At 41.6% G+C, this 26,374-nt stretch overlaps 1 protein-coding gene and 1 non-coding gene across 5 annotated transcripts in view; one reads left to right on the plus strand and one right to left on the minus strand.

The window, feature by feature from the left end:
- Positions 1-26,374, plus strand: part of OCLN (occludin) — a 60,248-nt gene that overhangs the window by 16,821 nt on the left and 17,053 nt on the right. For all 4 annotated transcript variants that reach the window (XM_001094789.5, XM_001095022.5, XM_078004856.1 and 1 more), the window contains exons 4-5: positions 3,529-3,690; positions 23,665-23,810. In XM_001094789.5, the coding sequence (XP_001094789.1) occupies positions 3,529-3,690; positions 23,665-23,810 (308 nt within the window). The remainder of the gene's footprint in view (positions 1-3,528; positions 3,691-23,664; positions 23,811-26,374) is intronic.
- Positions 19,417-19,519, minus strand: LOC114679092 (U6 spliceosomal RNA). Its single transcript, XR_003730776.1, has one exon. It is a non-coding gene; the product is annotated as a U6 spliceosomal RNA (small nuclear RNA).

Here is a 26,374-nt window from a genome sequence, read left to right on the forward strand (position 1 = left end):
TGGCTCACGCCTGTAATCCCAGCACTTTTGGGAGGCTGAGGCGGGCGGATCACGAGGTCAGGAGATTGAGACCATCCTTGCTAATACAGTGAAATCCCATCTCTACTAAAAATAAAAAAAATCAGCAGGGCATGGTGGCGGGCGCCTGTAGTCCCAGCTGCTTGGGAGGCCGAGACAAGAGAAATGGCATGAACCCGGGAGGTGGAGCTTGCAGTGAGCCAAGATCGCGCCCATATAGTCCAACCTGAGCGACAGAGCAAGACTCCATCTCAAAAAAAAATAAGAATCATGCTATAGACTTTCTTGTATACGTTTTTGTGTAAACCTATGTTTTAATGATTTCTTGAGTTGGGTTATACCTAGGGGTGAAATTCCTGGATCATATGGTGACTCTTTAATCTTTTGAGGAGCTACCAGAGTTTTTCCAAAGAGTTTGCATCATTTTACATTCACACCAGAGATGTATGACGGTTCTGATTTCTCCACATCCTCACCAACACTTGTTATTGTCTGTTTGATTCTAGCCATGCTGATGGGTGAGAAGTGAAGTGGTACTTCATTGTGATTTTGATTTGTATTTTCCTTGTAGCTAATGTTATTGAGCATCTTTTCATGTACTTACTGGCCATTTCTCTTTTATCTTTGGAGAAATGGCTATTTAGACGACTTGCCCTTTTTTTTTTTTTTTTTTTTTTGAGACGGAGTCTTGCTCTGTCGCCCAGGCTGGAGTGCAGTGGCACGATCTCGGCTCACTGCAAGCTCCGCCTCCCGGGTTCACACCATTCTCCTGCCTCAGCCTCCCGAGTAGCTGGGACTACAGGTGCCCTCCACCACGCCCGGCTAATTTTTTGTATTTTTAGTAGAGATGGGGTTTCACCGTGTTAGCCAGGATGGTCTCGATCTTCTGACCTCGTGATCTGTCTGCCTCGGCCTCCAAAGTGCTGGGATTATAGGCGTGAGCCACTGCGCCCGGCCTAGACTTGCCCATTTTTTAATTGGGCTATTTTTGTTTTTGTTTTGTTTTTGAGACAGAGTCTCACTCTGTCACCCACTCTGGGATGCAGTGATGCAATCACTGCTCACTGCAGCCTTGACCTCCTGGGCTCAAGTGACCCTCTTACCTCAGTCTCCTGTGTAGCTAGGACCACAGGGGCATGCCACCACACTCGGATAATTTTAAAAAAATTTTTTCTGTAGAGATAGGGTCTCACTTTGTTGCCCAGTCTGGGCTGGAACTCCTGGGCTCAAGCAATCCTGCCTTGGCCTTCCAAACTACTGGGATTATAGGCATCTTCACTTTCTTGATGGTGTCCTTTGCATAAAAGTTTTTAGTTTTGGGCTGGGCATGGTAGCTCACGCCTGTAATCCCAGCACTTTGGGAGGCCAAGGTGGGTGGATCACCTGAGGTCAGGAGTTCGAGACCAGCCTGGCCAACATGGTGAAACCCTGTCTCTACTAAAAATAAAAAAATTAGCTGGACATGGTGGTACGCTCCTATAATCCCAGCTACTCAGGCTGAGGCAGGAGAATCACTTGAACCCAGGAGGTGGAGATTGCAGTGAGCCGAAATTGTGCCACTGCACTCCAGCCTGGACAACAAGAGCGAAAACTCTGTCTCAAAAAAAAAAAGAAAGAAGTTTTTAGTTTTGATGATGTCCAGTTTATTTAATTTTTCTTCTGTTGCTTGTATTTTTCATGTCATAGCTAATGTTTTGCCCAATTCAGGGTCACAAGGATTTACTCCTACATTGTCTATTTTTTAACTTTTCTGTAGTTTCATAATTTTAGCTCTTACCGTTAGGTCTGTGATTCATGTTGTGTTAATTTTGGGCGTGATGGAAGCAAGGGTTCTGAAAGCTTTCACATGTTTGTATGCAGTTGTCTTAGTGTTCTTGTTGAAAGGACTTTTCCTCCACTAAGTTTTCTTCATGCCTTTGTCAAAAATGAATTGATCATAAATGTGGACATTTATTTCTGGGCTCTCAATTCAGTTCCATTAATCATATGTCCTTATGCCAGTACCATACTGTCTTGATTACTGTAGCTTTGTAGTAAGTTTTGAAATTGTGGACTGGGAGTTCTCCAACTTTGTTCTTCAAAACTGTTTTGGCTAGATTCTGGATTCCTTGCATTTCCATATGGATTTTAAGATAAGCATGTCAATTTTGGAAAAAAATGCCAGCTAGGATTTTGAAGGGTTATATTGAATCTGTAGGTCAATTTTGGATGTATTGTCATCTTTACAATTACAAGTCTTCTGATTCATGAACATAAGATGTCTTGCGATTTATGTAGGTCTTCTTAAACTTCTTTTAATTGTGTTTTATAGTTTTCAGAGTGTAAGTATGTTTTAAAGCAATGCAAGTGATTCAAATGTTCAGGTTGGGGTTGAGAAACCTACCTTAGTAACCATGAGTCATCCTGATTATATTAACATCTGAAACATTTCTGAGTTACTAATCTTTTTTCCCTTGTTTTCCTTTTTTCTTACACTGACTCAGGAATTCTCATTCCTGAATGAGTCACTCCTTTGGAGTTAGACCTCTAGTATCTCTGCCATTATTTTGAAGACAGAAGGTTTTCCCTGCAGATGTAGGTTTTCACAGTGCTCGTTGTTGCCATTTAGACATGCCCATTGTAGATAGGGACTGAAGGTTGGTACTCCTATCCTATCACACCCCCATCCATCCCTCTTAGTTCTCTTACTACTTGAAACTTGTAGTCTTTGAAAAATGATGTCACTGTCAGACAGCTGGAAGGAGAGCCTCTTGTTCCCATTAGCAGATATCCAGGGCAGAGGCCTGGTACTTCCCTCAACTCCAAGTGCCTCCTAGGCCAATATACCATTTAATATCCCATCACTGCTGGGAGAACTGTTAAGAGTAGGAAGTTTGTCACAGGGCCCTTTCTAGTAAGTATGCAAGACTCCTAAAACAGAGAAACCTGCCAGACCAAACAAATCACTAGTCAATTTAGTACTTATAGCTTGATTAGATCCATGTCTTCATCATTTTTGGTAAGATAGAGATCTGTGGACTGAAATTTACATTCATTGTAAAAAGGCTTGCTAAGCATGTGTTTTGAACAAGATTACAAGCATGATTGGCTATTTTAAAGCTTTTGAATAGCATTTTTCAGGCCCTTTAGAAGTATACCAATGATTGAGTTACTTTACTGGCCATTCTTATCTGTTTATAAAACTGTGGCCCATAGATGCACAAGCTTTGGAACTAATTTTCTACAGCTCTGAAATGAGGGTGATGATTGATAGTTTTTAACGTTAGGCATTTTCTGAGGATTGAATCAAGTAGTATGTATGTGTGTACATTTGCTGGCCTTAGCCCAGTTAGTGTGGGTTAGGTTTTATGATATGTCTGAAATGTAACTATTTGCTTCAGTTTTCTGTAAGTTAAACCACATGGATTTAGTAGGGCCTTAGGTAGATAAGGGTTTTAATAGTATGTAGAGGGTGAATTGTGATTAAGTAATTAAAATCTAATTATGCCAATATTTTTCACCCCTTTTTAGGCCATTGCCATTGTACTGGGTTTCTTGATTATTGTGGCTTTTGCTTTAATAATTTTCTTTGCTGTGAAAACTCGAAGAAAGATGGACAGGTATGACAAGTCCAATATTTTGTGGGACAAGGAACACATTTATGAAGAGCAGTCCCCCAATGTCGAGGAGTGGGTAAGTGTTAAAAAAATAACTTTACATCTTTTATTAAAGCCCCAAATATGTGTCTGAATTTTTAGTGCTTTGTTAAACTTTATTCTTATAATTAATGTTTGTATATGTTGCAAAAATTGTTGCATTGGTTTTTACTCAGAATTTTAAGAGGGTGGGCTAAGTGGAAATGGTTTTACTAAAAGGCGAAAATCAGCTTTCTATTTTCAAGAAGTGAATCTAGGTTTTGAAAAGAAATGGCTTCTAAAAAAATCATGCAGAAAGAACTTGGTTTTTGCAAAACAAAAACTGCTTCTTCCCCTACTGCATTTTATTTTTCTGCTTATCATTTTGGAGATAAACAGAAACCATTGCCAAGGGTGCTCTCTTGGGTCAAGATTGGCAAGGGTGTTTTTGGAATAGCAGGTGGCAGGCCTTTTAAACTTTTGACATAGATAACAGCATGACAAACCACAGTGACTAATTCTGAGTTAACATTATGAAATACTTCAGTGAGGCAAAGACAGATTAGAACAATTTCCTTTTAAAAATATATGCTATTAATCTTACCAGGCTTCCTATATGATGTGATTTGCTGAAAGCCTAGAAAGTTCATCTCTTTAAAAATGCCTCCCAAATGAGTGTTAGTAAACTGTCTTTAGAGATGTTTAGAGGACAGGTGTGGTGGCTCACACTTGGAATCCCAGCACTTAGAGAAGCCAAGGTGGGAGGATCACTTGAGTCCAGGAGTTTGAGAACAACCCGGGCAACATAATGGGACCCTGTCTCTACAAAAAATAAAAAAAAGAAATTAGCTGGGCATGATGGTGTATGCTGGAAGTCCCCACTACTCAGGAGGCTGAGGTGGGAGAATCACTGGAGCATGGGAGGTTGAAGCTGCAGTGAGCTGTGATTCTGCCACTGGCACTCTTGCCTGGGTGGCAGAGTGAGACCCTGTCTCGGAAAAAATAAAAACGAAAAGATGTTTGGAGTGAAACTTTTTCTAAGAAATCCTCTTAGGGTCCTGTTAGAAGCTACCTCAGAAACTGACATCACAGGGTTCTTTGAGCAGATTGATTGATTGTCATGAAGGTATTGCCACTGGTTCCCGGGAGGTTTATTTTGGCCTCTAGGAGTGGGGTGGGGAGTGGGCTGGCTAAAGATGGATGCTGGCTGCTGCTGGTCAGGTCTAGGGTAAAGACGTTAATATCTTTTTTTTTTTTTTTTTGAGACGGAGTCTGGCTCTGTTGCTCAGGCTGGAGTACAGTGGTGCAATATCGGCTCACTGCAACCTCCACCTCCCAGGTTCAAGCGATTCTCCTGCCTCGGCTTCCCGAGTAGCTAGGACTACAGGTGCATACCACCACGCCTGATTAGTTCTTTTGTATTTTTAGGAGAGACGGGGTTTCACCATGTTGGCCAGGCTGGTCTCGAACTCCTGACCTCAAGTGATCTGCCTGCCTTGGCCTCCCAAAATGCTGGGATTATAGGCGAGACATTACTATCTTGAAGGCTTAGCTCTAACATTCTATAAGTCTGATTTTTAAGGGAATCTAGGAAGATAGATGAATTTTTTTTCTGGTTAATTAAGGAGCAAAAATGAAGCAGTCTTAGGAAAGCCAAGAAGGCTGTGGTATGTATTCACCACTGAGATGATAGTTCTTATGTCCCTGCCCTTGACTCAAAGCCCTGTTTTTTTTTTTTCCCTCGCTTTAACATGAGAAGGTGTTAGGAAGTGTTTTCTTTCGACCTTTACCTCCAGGCAAGGCCACCTGTAGCTGGAATAGGACAGGTCTATATTAGGAGGTATGAAGTAAATGTTTCGCTGAGAGTTTCTGGGTGTGTTAGTTTTCATTGGCAGTTAGATTTGTTTACTTAAGGTTTCAAGAGGCTTAAAAACAACAAACCCAACTCAAGGGAGACCAATGCCAGTAATATTAGAGTGCCAGTGAACTTTGGCCTCTCATCTGATTTACTATCATGTAGGTTTAATCAGTTCTAGTTGCTTTTGATAACTTGGCAAAAGATAACTATTGTAACTTATGGAGGTGATGATGATTAAGGTGAAAGAATGACTTAGCTTTTAAAAAGGTATTATTTTAATAAAATTCCTCCTTGAACCTCTGGAAATTTGATACCCTGTGGGTTGTTGCACATGGACTTCATTGTTTAGTAACAAGTATTTTCATTGTATGTAAAAGAACTATCTGTTGAATAGCAGATATATGATTTTGCCCAGACTGATGTTTTATGTGATACTTAACCAGAGGCAAATTCCTCGTTTCTTTTCCTCTCCCCTTCAGTTTTCTGAACTGAAATGCCTTAGAAAGCCTATTTAAAATAAATTATTTGGAGTTGGTTTAACCACTGGTATTTTGCCTTTCTTTTTATTCTCCCCTCACCTGCCCAAGTTCATGACGCGGAATTCAATACCACGTTCTCATTCTTTCCTTAATTGATGGCAACAGGCAGATGTAGCCTGTTACTTTCATTTCTGCTTGAATTAGTTTCACCCTGATAATGTGGCTATCGCTGTGGAATTGTGTCTTCCTGCATCTAAACTGTTCACAGTGGAGTAGATTAGGGAGTTTTCTTCCTTTTGGTCATGAGAAATTAATATCAAAACAATTTCTACTTAAAATAATGGACAAGAATCTAGAATTAACTACTTGCACTAAAGGAGAATTAAAATTTGGGTTTTATTGATTGCAAAGAGCCGAGACAGGTGACTCCCTGAATAGCTAATGATGGTTGATTTGGGGGCAAAAAGAAAAACTCAAGTCTGTAATCCCAGTACTTGCGAGGCCAAGGAGGATCACTTGAGCCCAGGAGTTTAAGACCATCTGGGGCAACATGGCAAGACCCTATATCCACAAAAAATTAAAAAAATTAGCCGGACGTGGGCACAGGTGCCTGTAGTCCCAGCTACTTGGGAAGCTGAGGTGGGAGGATTCCTGGAGCCTGGGAGGTCAAGGCTGCAGTGAGCCATGATCTCACCACTGCACTCCAGCCTGGGTGACAGAATGAGACCCTGTCCCAAAAAAGCAAAACAAAAAATTACTACAGTAACAATTAGCTACTCAATATTAGTTTAATCCCTCCCTACAGATTGCGGTCGGTCTAGAATTTTATTATGTTGCTAAGTCTTACTGCCTTCCTTCTTGGATTTTTAGCATCTTCAGGATTATAACAGGCCTCCTGCCCCGCCGCCTCTCAGAGCAGAGGGTAGTCAAAAGCTGTGCCTTCAGTGTTTAAAACAGGTTTTAGCCCTTTTGTATAATCTGTGAGAAAACTTAGAGTTTTGTAATTCCCTGTCCCTGTTGGCTGAACACGGTGGTTTCTCTGCCCTTCTTAGGGCTTTTTAGTGTTGTTGCTTTTTTCTCTTCCTTTTTCTGGATATCTTGTACCTTGTAAAATAAACAGCTCATGTTTGCACACTGCTTGATTTATAACCTGGTCTTTTATAGTCACTCAGGTGGATACCAGTTTGTATTTTAAATGTTTTAAGGTTTGTTTAATTAAACTTTGCAGGTCTTTGTTTTGTTCTGCCCTCAAATTTCAGATCTGATTTTTTAAGTTAAATATTATGTTTGTTTAAGTATGGATTATTTGGAAAATACAGTCAAGTGCAGCCATTCCTTGGTATACTCAGGGGGTTGGTTCCAGGACCCCCATGCATATTCAACTCCTGTAGTTGGTGGAACCCATGTGTATGAAAAATTGGCCCTCTGGATACCCGGGTTTTGCATCCCGCCAATACTGTTTTCCATCTGTGTTTAGTTGAAAAAAATCCGCATATATGTGGACCCATGCAGTTCCAACCTGGTTGTTCAAGGGCCGACTATATAAAGTAATTTTTTTTGTTTGTTTGTTTGTTTTGAGACAAAGTCTCACTCTGTTGCCAGGCTGGAGTGCAATGGCATGATCTCAGCTCACTGCAACCTCCCGCTCCCAGGTTCAAGTGGTTTTCAGTTAGCACTTTGGGGTACCTTTTTTTTTTTTTTTTTTTTTTGGGAGAAGGAGTCTTGCTCTATTGCCCAGGCTAGAGTGCAGTGGCACTATCTCAGCTCACTGCAACCTCCGCCTCCTGGGTTAAAGCGATTCTCCTGCCTCAGCCTCTCAAGTAGCTGGGACTACAGGCACCTGCCACCATGCCTGGCTAAGTTTTGTATTTTTAGTAGAGACGGAGTTTCACCATCTTGGCCAGGCTAGCCTCGAACTTCTGAGCACGTGATCCATGCGCCTCCACCTCCCAAAGTGCTGGGATAACGGGCGTGAGCCACCATGCCTGGCCCAGGGCACTTTCTTTAATCATCTTTTTCCTTTCCTACTTCTTACTCTAAATCAGAAGTATGGTCATACTTCCTTAAATTTTTTTTTTTTTAATTTTGTTAATATTTAGAGACAGGGTGTAGCTCTGTCACCTGTGTTGGAGTGCAGTGGTGCAGTCATAGCTCACTGCAGCCTCAAACTGGTTAATATTTGTAAAATACTTAGTATAATACCTTGCATATGGTAAATAATGTAATGTTATTTTTAATAATTTGGTGGTTTTTTTGTTTTTTTGTTTTGAGATGGAGTCTTGCTCTGTCACCCAGGCTGGAGTGCAGTGGCGCAATCTCAGCTCACTACAACCTCCACCTCCTGGGTTCAAGTGATTCTTCTGCCTCAGCCTCCTGAGTAGCTGGGATTACAGGTGCACACCACCATGTCTAGCTAATTTTTGTACTTTTTTTTTTTTTTTTGAGATGGAGTCTCGCTCTGTCGCCCAGGCTGAAGTGCAGTGGCCGAATCTCAGCTCACTGCAAGCTCCGTCTCCCGGGTTCACGCCATTCTCCTGCCTCAGCCTCCCGAGTAGCTGGGACTACAGGCGCCCGCCACCACGCCCGGCTAATTTTTTGTATTTTTAGTAGAGACAGGGTTTCACCATGTTAGCCAGGATGGTCTCGATCTCCTGACCTCGTGATCCACCCGTCTCTGCCTCCCAAAGTGCTGGGATTACAGGCGTGGCCACCGCGCCCGGCCTGTACTTTTAATAGAGACGGGGTTTCACCACATTGTTTGAACTCCTGACCTCAGGTGATCCACCTGCCTCAGCCTCCCAAAGTGCTGGGATTACAGGCATGAGCCACCGTGCCCAGCCAATTTTGTGTTATTTTAAAACCAAAAATAGGATCATAATGTACACATTGTGTGCAGTTTGCTTTTTTAAAAACTTTGTTTTGTGAACATCTTTCCAAGTCTGTCAGCACACAGACCTACTTGCTCTTAGCAGCTGGGTGGTATTTCATAGTATGAGTAAACGATGATTCATTCTCCTATTTATGGATGTTTTAATTGTGTTCGGTTTACTATTACAGATAATGCTGCAGTGAACGTTCTCTCACATGTCTTTATGCACTCTTGCTAGTGTTTGTGTAAGATAAATTTCCAGAGCTAGTCATCGAGTGTGCACACTTAAAATTTTACTAGGTTAGCTGGGCATGGTGACTCGACTGTAGTCCCAGCTATTCAGGAGGATGAGACAGGAGGATCTCTTGAGCTCAAGAGTTTGAGGCTGCAGTGAGCTATGGTTGTGTCACTGTACTCCAGCTTAGGCAATAGAGCAAGACCCTTCTCTTGAAAAAAAAGCATTTTACGAGGGATTACCAAGTTGAATTGTTTTTAAAAGCTCTGCAGGTTCTACTAACCCTAATGGTATATGAAATTGCTCAGTTCCCAACATTTTTTTTCTGCTCTGGTTATTATCTGTCATTCATTTTTGTTAATCCAGTAAGTAAAAATAAAGTTTCATTTTCAAAATTTGGTGATTAAGCATATGCTTATTTCCTGTTCTTCATCACTTGATGTCTTCAGAGCATAGCTTAGTTTTCTGTGATTGTTCGTTCTTTCCTGACTGGAGTTTTTTATATTATGGTTATTAATATTTTGTCTTATTGATGATAATTTCTCACATATTATTGTGGTCTTTCACCTTTGTCTACAGTGTTTTTTTGTTTGTTTTAAGAGAGAGGGTCTCACTGTGTTGCTCAGGCTGGTTTTGAACTCCTGGCCTCAAGTGGTCCTTGTGCCTTGGCCTCCCAAAGTGTCGGGATTGCAGGCATTTGCCACCGTGCCCAGACTTATTTTTTTATGTACTTATATTTCCTGTTTCTTTATGGCTTCTACATATCTTTGTTCCTAGAAAGTTTTATACCCCCTTCAAGGTTTAAATAATACCCTCCTATAGTTTCTTTGGTATCTTAAAGTTTTGTTTTTTTACCCCATGTGTACTAAATGTGTGTAGAGGGTTGAGTTAAACATATGTCAGTCCTTGGTACATTTTAACATCCTTGATTGGTGTAATGTTCCTCTCATGTTTCTTGTTTTTATTTTTGCCCAGTCTAGACCTTTAAGATCACCAGAAGCTTTAGACCACCAGAAACTTGTTTTTTTAAACAGCTTTATTGAGGTACAATTTATATACCATAAATAGTAATCACCCATTAAAAATTTACAGTAATTTTTAGCAAACTTAGAAGTGTCATGCACCCAATCCAGTTTTTGTGTTTTTGTTTTTGTTTTTTTTAACATCCGGGATATACAATGGACCACTCCCCTTGTTTTTGAAGATAAACGTTTCATTTTAGAATAGTTTTATTAATAGATTTACAGAAAAGTTGCAATTATAGTACGATGGATTTCTGTATACCATGGCACTCAGTTTTCCCTTTTGTGTTTTTTTCTTGAGACAAAGTCTCACTCTGTTGCCCAGGCTGGAGTGCAGTGGTACAACCATAGCTCACTACAGCCTTGACTGCTGGGCTCAAGCAGTCCTCCCACCTCAGCCTCCCAAGTAACTGGGACTACAGGCACATGCCACTATGCCTGGCTGACTTTTTTTTTTTTTTTTAAAGTAGAGACAGAGTTCGCTATGTTGCCCAGGGTAGTCTTGAACTCCTGAACTCATGCAGTTCTCCTGGCTTGGCCTCCCAAAGTGGTGGGATTACAGGTGTGAGCCACTACACACAGTGCAGCTAGTTGTCCTTATTGTTAATATGCTACATTAGTATGGTACGTTTGTCACCACTACTGGACCAATATTGATATTTGCTATTAACCAAATGTCATAACTTTATTCAGATTGAGAAGCTTGTTTTTTATTATAGTATGAGATAAACACTAACTTAATTTTGTTCCCAGATGGTCAACTTGAATAATACTGAAATTGTGTTTTCTGAAATTTTACATTTTTTGGTGAAAGTTGAGTCTTTGGATTATTCTTCCTTTTTTGAACACATTTTGGCCAGAATAATTGTGTAAAAGGGGGCTATTAAGCCATTTTGTAACTGTATATGATAATATTTTTAGAGAATAGACAAAATTGATGTTGAAGTTAAATATGGTTTTATATTAACAGAAAGCATTTTCATCTGCATTCCTGGGGTCACATATGGGCGACAAAGCCAGGATTAGAACCCTAATTGAGCATTTCCATGCCATTAGATTCTGAGGAAAAACCTTAATGATTACCTTTTTTTTTTTTTTTTTTTAATTATTTTTTGAGATGGAGTCTCACTCTGTCACACAGGCTAGAGTGCAGTGGCGTGATCTCGGCTCACTGCAACCTCTACCTCCTGGGTTCAAGCAATTTTCCTGCCTCTGCCTCCCGAGTAGCTGGGATTACAGGCACCCGCCACCACACCCGGCTAATTTTTATGTTTTTAGTAGAGATGGGGTTTCGTCATGTTGGCCAGGCTGGTCTCAAACTCCTGACCTCAGGTGATCCATCCGCCTCAGCCTCCCAAAGTGCTGGGGTTATAGGTGTAAACCACCGTGCCCAGCCAATGATTACCTTTTTAAAAACTGGACTTTAAGGCTGAGCACAGTGGCTGACACTTGTAATCCCAGCACTTTGGGAGGCCAAGGTGCGTGGATCACTTGAGGTCAGGAGTTTGACACCAGCCTGGCCAATGTGGTGAAACCCCATATCTACTGAAAATACAAAATTAGCCGGGCCTGGTGGCACACGCCTCTAGTCCCAGCTACTCTGGAGGCTGAGGTGGGAAATCCACCTGAACCTGGTAGGTGGAGGTTGCAGTGAGCCGAGATGTGCCACTGCACTTCAGACTGGGTGACAAAGTGAGACTCTGTCTCTAAAAACAAAAACTGGACTTCAGGTGCACAGAAATAGATGAATTCAATTCTTAGCTTATGACATGATCACCTTTAGTCCATGCATAGCATTCCTGGTACATTTATTGTTTCATAATGAACACCTGCAGATCTACCATCCCACCTAATAATTACAAAACATTACTAAGTGACATTATACAGTTTTCACTCTCTCATCTACTTGCTTCTACCTGTCCCCAGAGGTAGGCTGTCTAGAATTTGGAGTTTATTATAATTTGCTTTTTAAGAAGTTTTTACCTATGTATATGTATAACTTAGCAATACATGATTTTGTTTTGGGTGTTTTTTAACTTCGTAGAAGGCGTACCTGCATGTAGTGTCTTGGCATTTGCCGTTTTACTGAGAGTTGGGTTATAGATTAATGCATGTTGATGGAGCTGAAGTCCATCTGATGTCACCATTGTCTGGTCCTCTATTTTATAACATTTCATAGCAGTTTATCCAGTTTCCTTTTAATGGGGTTTTGGATTATTAAAACCATTACAAATGCCATGAACATTTTTATTTTTTATTTATATTTTTTGAGATAGTGTCTCGCTCTGTTGCCTGGGCTGGAGTGTAGTGGCGTGATCTTGGCTCACTGTAACCTCCGCCTCCCGGGTTCAAGCAATTCTCCCACTTCAGCCTCCAAAGTAGCTGGGATTACAGGCGTATGCCACCACACCTGGCTAATTTTTGTATTTTCAGTAGGGACGGGGTTTTGCCATGTTGGCCAGGCTGGTCTCAAACTCCTGACCTGAAGTGATCCACCTGCCTTGGCCTCCCAAAGTGCTGGAATTACAGGCATGAGCGACCCTGCCTGGCCCCATGAACATTTTTAAATCACCTATACTTGTGAACATTTCTCTTGGCTATGTACCTAAGAGTGGAGCTTCTGGGATGCAGCATTTGTGGGTGTACATTTCTTTCTTTTTTTTTTTTTTTGAGATGGGGTCTCACTCTGTCACCCAGGCTGGAGTACAGTGGTGGGATCTCTGCTCACTACAAGCTCCGCCTCCCGGGTTCACGCCATTCTTCTGCCTCAGCCTCCTGAGTAGCTGGGACTACAGGTGCCCACCACCACACCTGCCTAATTTTTTGTATTTTTAGTAGAGATGGGGTTTCACCATGTTAGCCAGGGTGGTCTCGATCTCCTGACCTCACGATCCACCCGCCTCGGCCTCCCAAAGTGCTGGGATTACAGGCGTGAGCCACCGTGCCCGGCCTGTGAGTGTACATTTCTATAAAACAATGCCAAGTTATTTTTCATATATAATCTAAACGAGCAACTCTTAGTGGTGTTAGACTTTATAATATTTTCCAGTTCAAATGTGTAAAAGTGTATCACTGTTGTCTTGGTTTATATTTCTTCTGAACATGTCATGTTTATTGGCCTAATGTGTTTTCTCTTCTACTTTTTACCTTTTGGCAATTGCTGAGGTGGCAAAACTCAACCAGTTTCTCTGATACTCTTGATTTTTATAAGCGTTTTGATGGGATAAAGGTCAACTTTTTATGAGGCATAGTCCTGAGGAAGTATAGTCTATTGCCTGATCATTAGTGTCCTTTTCACAAATGAGTAACCCTTTATAGATACGACAAGCCAAAGTGCCTTCTCTCCTTTATTTAGGGAAAGATGTGTTCCTTCCCTTTTCCACTGTGTTGTTAGTATGATAGAAGTCCTTCTCAGGGTTGAGAATCAATTAATGTTTCTGTTGTGTTATAAGTAGGTACCCTCAGCTGTTGTCATGCTGAGTGAACCTTCTCACTGTTGCTCTAGGTTATTTTATGATACCTGGGCCCAAACAACAGGCACTGTCAGGTTTGTGCATCACTGCAGGCAAACGAGACCCATAACTTGTATGTCTTTATGAGGTACAGTGATCTGCAACATTGAAGAGAATTGTGTCTACATCAGTGGTTCTCAAACTTTTGCAGGCAACAGAGTCACCTGGAGGGCTCATTGAAACAGCCCACTCACTCCCACCCTGGAGTTTATGATGCGCACGCTATGCCTGGGTGGGGCGTAGGTCGGTAATATTAATGTAGCTGGTCTGGGGACCATATTTTGAGAACCACTATTTTATAGATTCAAGCTGCAACCATTAAACTGTAAGCAAGTTATCATTACATCATGGCATACTTGGAAAATGGTAACTTAGTACAAGATACTGGAGTAAACTGAGGGGGATCTGGAAGTGCAGATGATTGGCTCACAGGCTGAATGACCAAAGACATCGTGGCACACCTGTTGAAAAACTCTGGCATGAGGTACAGGTATATTTAACAATCTGAAATTCACAGGGATTTTCATTTAAGTAAGGGGCCTTGAATGAGATTATTGATAAGCCTCATTGAGTACAAGGTTTTTCTACCTCATCCTCTTCCAGAGCTCTAATAACTTGTTGACTGTCAGGGAATTTCAGAATTTACCTTTGCTGATGTCAACCTAAAGATGACACAATTATAAATTTAGAAAGAATCTCCAGCTGTGAAAGAGAAGAAAAAAGTAGAAAGGAGACTGTTTATTATAAAGAGTTACAACCTGCAAGGTGGCCATCCTTGACAGTCTTGGAAGCGTAGCTTCTGGCAGACACTGAAAGGCACTTAGAAGGAGATGGAGTTGGGACAAGAGCTTAATGCTGAACAGGTTGGCTATATGTTCCTATTCAACAGGTTATAGGAGGAGCTATGAATATCCATGAATGGGGTCCTGATGCATGCGTAATGAACAAACATTGATGTTACATGCATCCCACGTTCACTTTGGGGTGGAGACTTAACATTTAAATGTATTACAGTTAGACCCTGTACATCAAAAGGTGAATCAGGGGCCGGGCACGGTGGCTCCCGCCTGTAATCCCAGCACTTTGGGAGGCCGAGGCAGGTGGATCACCTGAGGTCAGGAGTTCAAGACCAGCTGGCCAACATGGTGAAACTCCTTCTCTTTTAAAAATATAAAAATTAGCTGGGTGTGGTGGTGGGCGCCTGTAATCCCAGCTACTTGGGAGGCTGAGGCAGGAGAATTGCTTGAACCCAGGAGACGGTGGTTGCAGTGAGCCGACACAGTGCCACTGCACTCCATCCTGGGCAACAAAGTGAGACTTCGTCTCAAAAAAAAAAAAGGTGAAACAGGAACACAAGGCTCTCACCTGCAGCTTCTGCAAGCTGGCCAGAACCACTCTGATCAGGAGGAAGTTACTGAAATCAGTTCCTTGTCCAGTCAAAGCTGTATGGCTTGTGGAACAGGGGTCAGTCAGTATCCGTTGGTGGATGAGCTGCGGTTGTTTTCTTTTTGTATTTTTTGGTAAGTTTTTATTTTTAATTTTTGTGGGCACATAGTAGGCTTATGCAATTGCTTTAATCTTGCTTACCTTGAGGCTAGTGCTTGTTTGGCTGCTGGAGAAAAAGAGCAACCTTATTATGGTAGTTAGAACATAGTATATGGTTAGGACAAATAATAGGGGTATGGGATTTAACCCTTGTCTGGCATGGCCTTAGGTCTTGTTTATAACTTGGTGTTTTATTGCCACAAAGAGTCTGTTTCTATCAATCTTGATGATCTCTATGTTAACATGAATGCTGGTCAGTTGTGCCTGAACCACAAAAGGGAGGGAGTAAATGAGTTGTGTCTGACCTCCCATTCTCTCATGGCCAGGAACTCAATTAAGATTTCTCTGAAGTACTCTTGACCAAAAGGGAGTCTCTCGGTTGGGGGCTTAGGATTTTATTTATAGTTCTCATTAGTCTATATTATTAGTATTTTTGGACAGCGTGTAGTTGAGTAGGGGCAATTTGTTTCCTAAATCCTGAGTGCCACCTGAGCAAGGTAAAATAACCAGACATGTTTAAACCTGGTCCACAATCTCTTTATTTGTGGGATTAGTACATGTGAGACCGTCTGCCTTCAAGTGACCAAAGGTGGAGAAAAGTCTAAGAGAACTTTCCAGTCAATTTTGAAGCTTTTATTCGGGGGAGTATCTGAGGGTGTAAAATATCAGAAAACAGGAAAAACGAGTTAGACCACTTACTGTTGAGAACCTGTAGTACAAGGGCATAGGGCTGAGGAGGGTGGAATGGGCAGGTTGTAAACCTGGAGATGATCCTTGAGATTAAGATGCTCCTCCCTCTGCTGCCTGAGGTATTTCTCCACTTTAATCACCAAGCTGGGAAAAACCTACTCTTTCCTTTTTGAGAGAGGTGTTCCTAAACGCTGACCCAAACAAAAGCACATGGTGACTGAAACATACTCATAATAATTTTGCACCAATAGCTGCTCTTACCAAGTTAAACTAATAGGCAAATAAAATTCTTCAAAACAGTGAGGAGTTTAAGACAATGAGAATGGTCTCCTTTGTTACAAAGACCAGTCAAAATACCAGGTACCCAAGATGGGTACTTCAAGCCATGTTTGAATTCTTGAGGTGGCAGTTTGTTATGCCAGAAAGAGCTGGGCTTTGGAGCTAGATGGACCAGGGTTCAAATCTCCCCTCTGCTACTTTACCTTCTCTGTGACTTTGAGCAAGTTAATTTAACCATAGAAGCTCAATTTTCTCATCCGAAAATGGAGATAATTGTGTCTCCCTGGGTGGCGGTGAGAATAAACAGTCAGGTTTGCCTGGCACATGCTGGATACTCAGCAGGCGAACTTCCCTTTCCTTCTTAGTGATAGATGGCTTTTGCACATTGCTAGGCCACATGGAGGCAGGTCTAGTCTGACTCTCTCCCATATGTGAACTAGGGATGAAATTAGGGTGAGGGGAAAAATTAGGATTAGCTATAATTGCATATAATTTGCATATATTTTGCTTTTAGTAACTCTAAATGAAATATGAAATTGATTTAAGTGGGAATAAGTGTTTTCCCCAATCTTTGTTTTGGAGGAGAGAAGATTTTCTTTCAGAGTGACCTAGAACATTCCTTCTTGACCTTTTTATTCCTTCTCTGACTTCAGGGAGTCAGGGTGGGGAAGGTGGGACCAACATGGTGGTGTAGACCCATCTTACTCTCAGGCGAGGAAGAATCACGGTACATATTCGGAGAAGAGCACCTGAGCTGCGCTAAAGGAGAGCTGCCCTCTTTGTTTTCCTTTTGGCATCCCACAGGGGTTTAGGATGTTTTCATTAACTCTCCAAGGAGTGTTAGGTGTTATTTGTCACAAAGAATTTTTTCACAAGTGACAGAATCAGAACACTTCTAATGAGTACAATTAAACTTTGAATAAAAATTTATCCTCATAATTACCTCTTGTGAAGATCAATAAAAATGATATTTCGGCCAGGGGCAGCGGCTCACTCCTGTAATCCCAGCACTTTGGGAGGCCGAGGCGGGTGGATCACCTGAGGTCGGGAGTTTGAGACCAGCCTGACCAACATGGAGAAACCCCGTCTCTACTAAAAATACAAAATTAGCCAGGCATGGTGGCGCATGCCTGTAATCCCAGCTACTCGGGAGGCTGAGGCAAGAGAATTGCTTGAACCCAGGAGGTGGAGGTTGTGGTGAGCTGAGATTGTGCCATTGCACTCCAGCCTGGGCAAAAAGAGCTAAACTCCGTCTCAAAAAAAAAAAAAAAAAGAAAAAAAAAGATATTTCATTTTGCTATTTTGGAAATACTGAAGTTCTTTCTTGATTGGAATAAGAATCTTAAAAAAACTTCCCTAAGTATCCCCTAAATTAATAATTCGTACTCCTTAAGCATGTTTAGTGTGAGCACTTGTCCTTTTTGAATGTAATTTCTTTTTTTTTTTTTTTTTTAATTAATTTTTTTTTTTATTTCCATAGGTTATTTAGGAACAGGTGGTGTTGGTTACATAAGTTCTTTAGTGGTGATTTGTGAGATTTTGGTGTGCCCATCACCCAAGCAGTATATAGTGAACCCAATTTGTGGTCTTTTATCCCTCACCCTCTTCCCATGCTTTTGCCTGAGACCCCAAAGTCCATTGTGTCTTTTTTATGCCTTTGCATCCTCATAGCCTAGCTTCCACATATGAGTGAGAACATACGATGTTTGGTTTTCTATTTCTGAGTTACTGCACTTAGAATAATAGTCTCCAATCTCATTCAGGTCACTGCGAATGCTATTGATTTATTCCTTTTTATGGCTGAGTAGTATTCCATCATATATGTGTATATACACACACACACACTATAATATATGTATCATAGTTTCTTTATCCACTCATTGATTGATGGGCATTTGGGTTGATCCTATGTTTTTGCAATTGCAAATTGTGCTGCTATAAACATGTATGTGCAAGTACCTTTTTCGTATAAGACTTCTTTTCCTCTGGATAGATATCCAGTAGTGGGAATGCTGGATCCAATGATAGTTATACTTTTAGTTCTTTAAGGAATCTCCACACTGTTTTCCATACTGGTTGTACTAGTTTACATTCCCACCAGCAAGGTAGAAGTGTTCACTGTTCACTGCATCCACGCCAACATCTATTATTTTTTGATTTTTTGACTACAGCCATTCTTGCAGGATAAGGTGGTATCACATTGTGGTTTTGATTTGCATTTCCCTGATCATTAGTGGTGTTGAGCATTTTTTCATGTTTGTTGGCCAAAATGTAATTTCAAGAGTAAGTCTGAGTTACTGTTTTTTTTTTTGAGATGGAATCTGTCACCCAGGCTGGAGTGCAGTGGTGCGATCTCGGCACACTGCAACCTCCACCTCCTGGGTTCAAGCAATTCTCCTGCCTCAGCCTCCAAGTAGCTGGGATTATAGGCGTGCGCCACCATGCCTGGCTATTTTTGAGATGGGGTTTCACCATGTTGGCCAGACTGGTCTCGAACTCCCAACTTCAGGTAATCGCTCCTGCCTCAGCCTCCCAAAGTACTGGGATTACAGGCATCAGCTACCGCGCCCAGCCTAGAGAAATCTTTAATTTGTGTTTTCATCCTGCTTTCTTCTGTCCCTAGTTTCTTAGAGATATCCTCAAGTTACTTAAGGGAAAATTGTTACAAAGACATTTTACTGTTTAGAATTATGCCTAGCTGGTTTTCTCAAGTTCTCATTCTTTAAAAGCGAGGTGTAGTGGTGTGAGCCTGTAGTCCCAGCTGCTCAGGAGGCTGGGGTAGGAGGATTGCATGAGTCCAGGAGTTCAAGCCCAGCCTGGGCAACATAGCAAGGCCTCATCTCTTAAGAAAAAAAAATCTTACTGAAAATTAAAATCTTTTTTTTTTTCTTTTTTAAGAGAACTTTAACTACATCATTGAGTTTTATGAGCTGACTGGGGATCCTATCAGTAATAACAGTGAAATTCAGAAGTCCTTTATCTCATAAGAGGAAATACAGGTTGGGGATTCCTTGTAGAAATGAGCACCTGTTCACTTTGTATTGCCCCCTCCAACCCCCTTCTACTTTCCTCCTGTCCTTCAAAAGCCACAGATACTGGGTTTATACTTACTTTGCATTGATACCATTAAGTGGGTTAGAGGAAAAAATATTTTAGCCTTTTTTTCAGAAAAATTGAAGCGTAAAGAGAGAAAAAAAATGATCTTTTCAAATATATTTTGTTTTTCAAATATATTTTGCCTTTGCCTCTAGACTCTTGGAGTGGCATCATAGCTGGCTCAGAATTAAAAAAAAAAAAATATGTGGAATGTTTCATGAATTTGGGTGCCATCCTTGCCCAAGGGCCATGCTAACCTTCCCTGTATTGTTCAGCTTTATATACATGCTGCTGAAGGGAGCACTGCCTTGGAGTTTATTATGCACGTGTATAGAAAAGGTTTAATCAAAGATCTGTGCTGGAGGGTGGAGTCAGTGGTCAAGCTAGTCCAGTTCTGCTGACGCTAAGAGAGAAAGGTCAGCTCAGCGTGCCTCATTGATAAGATACCTCGGTATACATGTAGGAATATAACAGTTATCAGTGAGGTAACCTTTATGCAGCAAACTTGGGGCTCCCGATTTGTGCCAGACACTGTGTGGTACTTTGGAGACTCGAAGAGGAAAGCAGGAGACTGCCCACCCTTCCATTTTCTTTTCTTTTCTTTTTTTTTTTTTTTTTTGAGACGGAGTCTCGCTCTGTCACCCAGGCTGGAGTGCAGTGGCCGGATCTCAGCTCACTTCCATTTTCTATGTCTAGGTTCTTGGGAAACTTGTCTAACTTCCTGAGCCACAGCTTCCTCATTTCTGAAAAAGAAATGTCTGTAGAGCCATGCCTACTAAATGATCTGTCACTTCAATATTTGGCTCATTGTAAGCAGTCAGATAGTGGTGGCTTAAGCCCAGTCCACTGCCTACTGAAGTGAGATAGGTGAGCAAGCCATTGTACTGTGAGTAAGCCATTGTTCGGCAGTGTATACGTGATTTGGTGGGAGGTTTGTATGCACAGGTGTAGGGAAATAGCACAGGTTGGTGCCTCATCCAGGAGGGGCTTGTATGAGGAGGAGGTGGTGGCACGTGAGCCAAGAATTGAAGCCCAATTAAGGAATAGCTGGCAAAAGGGGAGGGGCATTCTAGCCAGTAAGAAATCTCTGAAAAGATACCCAGACTCTGCTAAAGCTCACGCTGTGAGGAGGGGGTGGGACCTAGAGAAGTATAAAATGGGCTTTTAAGTAAAGGAAGCATTTTTAAATTCTGATGAGGTATTGGATTAAGAATAGGCTTTGGTTTGGTGAAGCATTTGCCTGTGAAGCTTGGCAACTTCTGCTGTAAACTTTTGTTGTAAGGAATTCTGTGGGAACCGAGTGCTCCCCTCCCTTCCCCCCTGTGGTGGGATCTGAGCACACTCCGTGGTAACCCACCCACTGGTTTCGCAGTTGCTGCCAAATTCCACTTTCAGAGGGAAATGATTCTATTCCTTTCTGACTCTGAATGTTAAACAATCAAGAATACCCCTATGGACTTGGAGGGGTAGGTAAATATCTTTCTGCATGCAGTACTGCCTGGATAAGTCCGGAGACTGCATCTTGTGTTTTAATGCTACTAAGAATGGGAAAGTTAAGATGTAAGGAATGTGTATTGCAGGAAGATACACTATATTGAAGCTGAACCTAATTGTAAGGCTTTATAATAGCAAAATAATCCAAATAAAGGTCTTCTGCCACCTCTAAATTCTTGTAAAAATTAATTTGATCAGATCCAGTGGCCTTAATTCCAAAATCCAGCATCTTTTGAATTTTTACTGTGTTTAAAGGCACTGTGGTAAATGTGATACCTTGTCACCTCATTTAATCGTCAAATAACTTTATGTACTAGGTAGTCGTCTTCTTCTTCTTCTTCTTCTTCTTCTTCTTCTTCTTTCTTCTTTCTTCTTTCTTCTTCTTCTTCTTCTTCTTTCTTTTCTTCTTTCTTTTCTTCTTCTTTTTTTTTTTTTTTTTCCAGAGGAAAACTGAGGCTTTATAGAATTTGTGGTTGGCAGACCTGGGGTGAGCCCAGATAATCTGATGCCATTGGTTGTTTGTGTATGTATTTGAGACAGGGTCTCATTCTGTCACCCAGGTTGGAGTGCAGTGGCACAATCAGAGCTCACTGCAGCCTCCGTCTCTCAGGCTCAAGAGGTCTTCCCATCTCAGCCTCCCGAGTAACTGATACTATAGGCACGTGTACCAAACCTGGCTAAAATGCCATTGATCCTATCACAAAGCTAAAGCGGTTCTACCCTTTTGAATAGCAGCTCTTTTTCACAGAAATGATTTGTAGATTTAGTTTTTTTCCACCCTTTATTTCTATTCCTTTGCCTTAAAACAACTAAATGATTCATCTAGGGTTAGCACTTGTTTGAGGTCTTTGATTTTTTTTTTTCCAATTTTTTTTCTCAATTACAGAGTGATATGTAATAATTTAAAGACTATTAGGTGAAATGTCAAGAGTGTTGGAGCTGTTACATAAAACATAAAATCTAACAGTGGCTGGGCGGGGTGGCTCACGCCTGTAATCCTAGCACTTTGGGAGGCCAAGGTGGGTGGATCATTTGAGGTCAGGAGTTCGAGACCAGCTTGGCCAACATGGTTAGGCCCTGTCTCTACTAAAAATACAAAAATTAGCTGGGCATGGTGGCGGGCGCCTGTAATCCCAGCTACTCAGAAGGCTGAAGCAGGAGAATCTCTTGAACCTGGGAGGCGGAGGCTGCAGTGAGCTGAGATCGCACCACTGCACTCCAGCCTGGGTGCAGGGTGAGACTCCGTGTCTCTGTCTCTCTCTCTCTCTCTCTCTCTCTCTCTCTCTCTCTCTCTATATATATATATATATATATATATATATACACATATATATATATATATGTATATATATATGTGTGTGTGTGTGTGTGTGTGTGTGTGTATATATATATATATATATAAAACAGTGTTGGGAGTCTAATTGGCTGTGCTTTGTATGTTTAAATTTTTTATCCCAAAGGTTCTGTGGTAAGCCTTCCATGTTAACATTGACCTAAGGGAAAAACCTGAGGCAAAATTAATATAGAGAGTTTATTTGGGCCAAGGTTGAGAACAGCTGCCTGGGACATGCTTCCAAGCTGCCCTGGGGAGTGTTCCATTCAGCCTTTTTTATAAGCAAGTTTTTAAAGGCAAAAAAGGGGCACGAGGAGTGGGCAGAAACAAAGTTGTTCATGAGAATTCTCACTGGTTTACAGAAATAACGTTGTTACATGTTGAGCTATAGCAGGGTCATGGTGCCCAGTGTGGAGCATTGTTAGGTTATGCAGTTTCTGGAGATAACTACATAGCTCAAGGGGGCAGTAGGACTTGATTGCTGTTTCATTTTAATGCCTCTCCAGGCCTGATATGTTTTAAGAAAGGGCTTACATTCCTCAGATAAGAAGAACCTGTATATGTATCTAACATTAAGGCATAATTTCTTTCTTTTTTGAGACAGTCTCACTGTCGGCCAGGCCGGAGTGCAGTGGCACAATCTCTGCTCACTGCAACCTCTCCCTCTCCAGTTCAAGCGATTCTCCTGCCTTAGCCTCCTGAGTAGCTGGGACTACAGGCGCATGCCACCACGCCCGGCTAATTTTTGTGCGCGTGTGTGTGTATTTTTAGTAGAAACAGGGTTTCGCCATGTTAGCCAGGATGGTCTCGATCGCCTGACCTCGTGATCCACCCGCCTCGGCCTCCCAAAGTGCTGGGATTACAGGCGTGAGCCACCGCACCCAGCCTATTAAGGCATAATTTCTAATGCATGTTACTTCTGTAGGATGAATTCACTTACACATCACAATTAAATAAGGAAAGTGGAAAGGGAAGGCACTGATGTTGTGAGATATATTGCGTAGGCTATTAGTAATAGAGCCATTAAGAACCTACATTAAGGGAGAATAAACAAATCTCTTATTAAAAGAGCAGAAGTCAGCTTGAACTGCTTGATTTCTTCTGTGGTTTTAACATTCCACGTTGAGAGATGAATGGATTAAGAACCACCAGTGTACTTTGTTCTAGATTAGTGCTTTTCCAAGTGTGGTGCACAGACAGCAACATAGCATTACCTGAGAGCTTGTTAGAAATGAAAATTCTCCTAATCCGGACCTGGCTTAGGTTAAATGAGAATGGTCTTTCTAATGTGGGTGTGAGGTAATGAGACCAGTCTTCCTAATATGGAGGTGGGAAATTGCCATGGATAATTATTAAACCTAATTACATTAGAATGAGAACGAGGTGATCAGATTTTTCTTCTTGGTAATATACTTGTTTCAACTAGCGGTAGCACTATTTATATGTCTATTAAAAAGTGGATTTGACTATTAACCTCTAATGATTGCCTTTTTTTTATTAGCATTAATAGCATTAATGGGCCACATAAATACTAGATAATGCATATAAGATAATTTTCTTCAGTGTATGCCCCCTTTTCATTACAAGATAAATAATAACTATCTCTTGGGGTTTTTTAAGGTTAAAAATGTGTCTGCAGGCACACAGGACGTGCCTCCACCCCCATCTGACTATGCGGAAAGAGTTGACAGTCCCATGGCATACTCTTCCAACGGCAAAGTGAATGACAAGCGGTTTTATCCAGAGTCTTCCTATAAATCCACACCGTAAGTAGCGTCTCTCTTAGTTTGACAGACTGAGTGTAAAAATGAATATTTGCACATAATTGGTTTTTGTACCTTTCTGCTTAAAAAAGTATCCAGCAGTGCACACAAAAGCTGGATCTGGATCTTGGTATTACAACAATCTTTGCTTTGTTGGTAGAGAGGCCTACGGCCACTTGGAAGACCAGGTTGAGGAGGGTGGGGTTCTCTTTCCCTTCTAAGTTGAAAATGCTTCTTTTCACTTGCTTGTTTAATTGAAAGGCTGGGTTGGGTTCTTTCACTCTAGGAATGTGGTTCTGCTATTTCTGGTTTTGAAGTTTAGGTGAGGGTGAGAGGAAGTGACTAAGCAGAGGTCAGTGCTGTGCTCAGCCTCTCCTTTTGCCTGTAATTGTTGGATCTCATAAACAGAAGGAGGACACTGCACATTAATCAACCCTGTCCACATACATTTCTGTTAAACTGGAAGACTTCATTTGAATCCAGGAATTGTGGTATTTCATTTGCTGTGCTAGGTCCTCATTGTTGGGAGATGTGAAACTTCAGTGAACGTCTGGCCTAGGGTAGGTGCCATATGATTATTGAAATGATATCTCTGTGGTGGAAACACTTACCCTAAAGCCCAATTCTAATTCCACCTAATGACTAGTGAGAGAAGAATATTGGAGGTAATTGGTATGGACAGGGATGTAATTTTTGCCTAAGGATGATAAAATCGGTATTTTTACATATATAGTCATGCATTGTTTAACGATGGGAATACAGAGAAGCGTGTCTTTAGGCAATTTCATCCTTGAGTGAACATCACAGTGTACTTAACACTGTGATGGATAGCCCAGATGGGTAGCCCGCTTATGTGGTATAGCTTCTTGCTCCTACGCTACAAATGCAGACAGCATGTTAATATACCAAATACTCTAGGCAGAGGTAATACAGTGGTATTTGTATATCTAAACACAAAAAAGTTACAGTATATATAAAAGATCAAAAATGGTACATCTTGGCTGGGTGCAGTGGCTCACGCCTATAATCCCAGCACTTGGGGAAGCCGAGACAGGCGGATCACCTGAGGTCAGGAGTTCAAGACCAGCCTGACCAACATGGAGAAACCCCATCTCTACTAAAAATACAAAATTAGCCGGGCATGGTGGCGTATGCCTGTAATCCCAGCTACTCAGGAAGGCTGCAGCAGGAGAATCACTTGAACCCGGGAGGCGGAGGTTGCGGTGAGCGGAGGTCGTGCCATTGCACTCCAGCCTGGGCAACAAGAGCGAAGCTCCATCTAAAATAAATAAATAAATAAATAAATAAATAAATAAATAAATAAATGGTACATCTTTGTAAGGAACTTACCATGAATGGAGCTTGCAGGACTAGAAGTTGCTCGGGGTGAGTCAGGGAGTAAGTGGTGAGTGAATATGAAGGGCTAGGACATTACTGTACACTTTATAACACTATACTTAGGCTATTCTAACTTTACTAAACATTTTTCTTTCTTCTATAATAAATCTTAGCTTTCTATAACTTTACTTTTTTTGACTCTTTTGTAATAGCACTTAAAACACAATCACATGGCTGGGTGCACTGGCTCACGCCCATAGTCCCCACACTTTGGGAGGCCAGTGTGGACGCATCACCCGAGGTCAGGAGTTTGAGACTAGCCTGGTCAAAATGGTGAATCCCCGTCTACTAAAAATACAAAAATTAGCCAGGCATGGTAGTGCGTACCTGTAATCCCAGCTACTCAGGAGGCTGAGGCAGGAGAATTGCTTGAACCTGGGAGGTGGAGGTTGCAGTGAGCTGAGATTGCACCAGTGCACTCCAGCGTGGGTGACAGAGTGAAACTCTGTTTTAAAAAAATTCAAAAAAAGAACAACAACGAAAAACACAATCACAAAGCCTGGCACAGTGGTGCACACCAGCAGTCCCAGCTAATTGGGAGGCTGAGGTGGGAGGGATCACACTTGAGCCCAGGAGCTCAAATCCAGCCTGGGTAATATAGTGAGACAGGAGGAAAAAAAAAAAAAGAAAAGCCAAAAAACCCGTACTTACATTGTATAGATATAGAGGAATAATTGCCTTACTCTATAAGATTTGTTGTTGTTTTTGGTTTTGGTTTTTTGTTTTGTTTTGTTTTGTTTTTTTGGTAGAGACATGGTCTCGATCTGTCACCCAGGCTGGGGTGCAGTGCTGTGATCACAGCTCACCGTAGCGTTGACCTCCCAGGCTCAAGCGATCCTCCCACTTTAGTCACCTCAGTAGCTGGGACTACACATGTGCTCCACCATGCCCAGCTAATTTTTTTTCTATTTTTTTGTAGAGACAGGGTCTTGCTATGTTGCCCAGGCTGGTCTTGAACTCCTGGGCTCAAGCGATCTGCCTGCCTCGGCTTCCCAAAGTGCTGGGATTACAGCCATGAGCCACCATGCCTTGCCACCAGGCTGTTCTTAGACTCTCTAGAAAAGACCTAAAGTGATCCTCCCACTTTGGCCTCCCAAAGTGCTGTTTTCTATTTGTACCATGTAAATTTTATTTTAGTTTCTACGCTTTTTTGTTAAAAACTAAGATAC

Source organism: Macaca mulatta, chromosome 6 (genome assembly GCF_049350105.2).
Source record: "Macaca mulatta isolate MMU2019108-1 chromosome 6, T2T-MMU8v2.0, whole genome shotgun sequence".
Taxonomy (NCBI): domain Eukaryota; kingdom Metazoa; phylum Chordata; class Mammalia; order Primates; family Cercopithecidae; genus Macaca; species Macaca mulatta.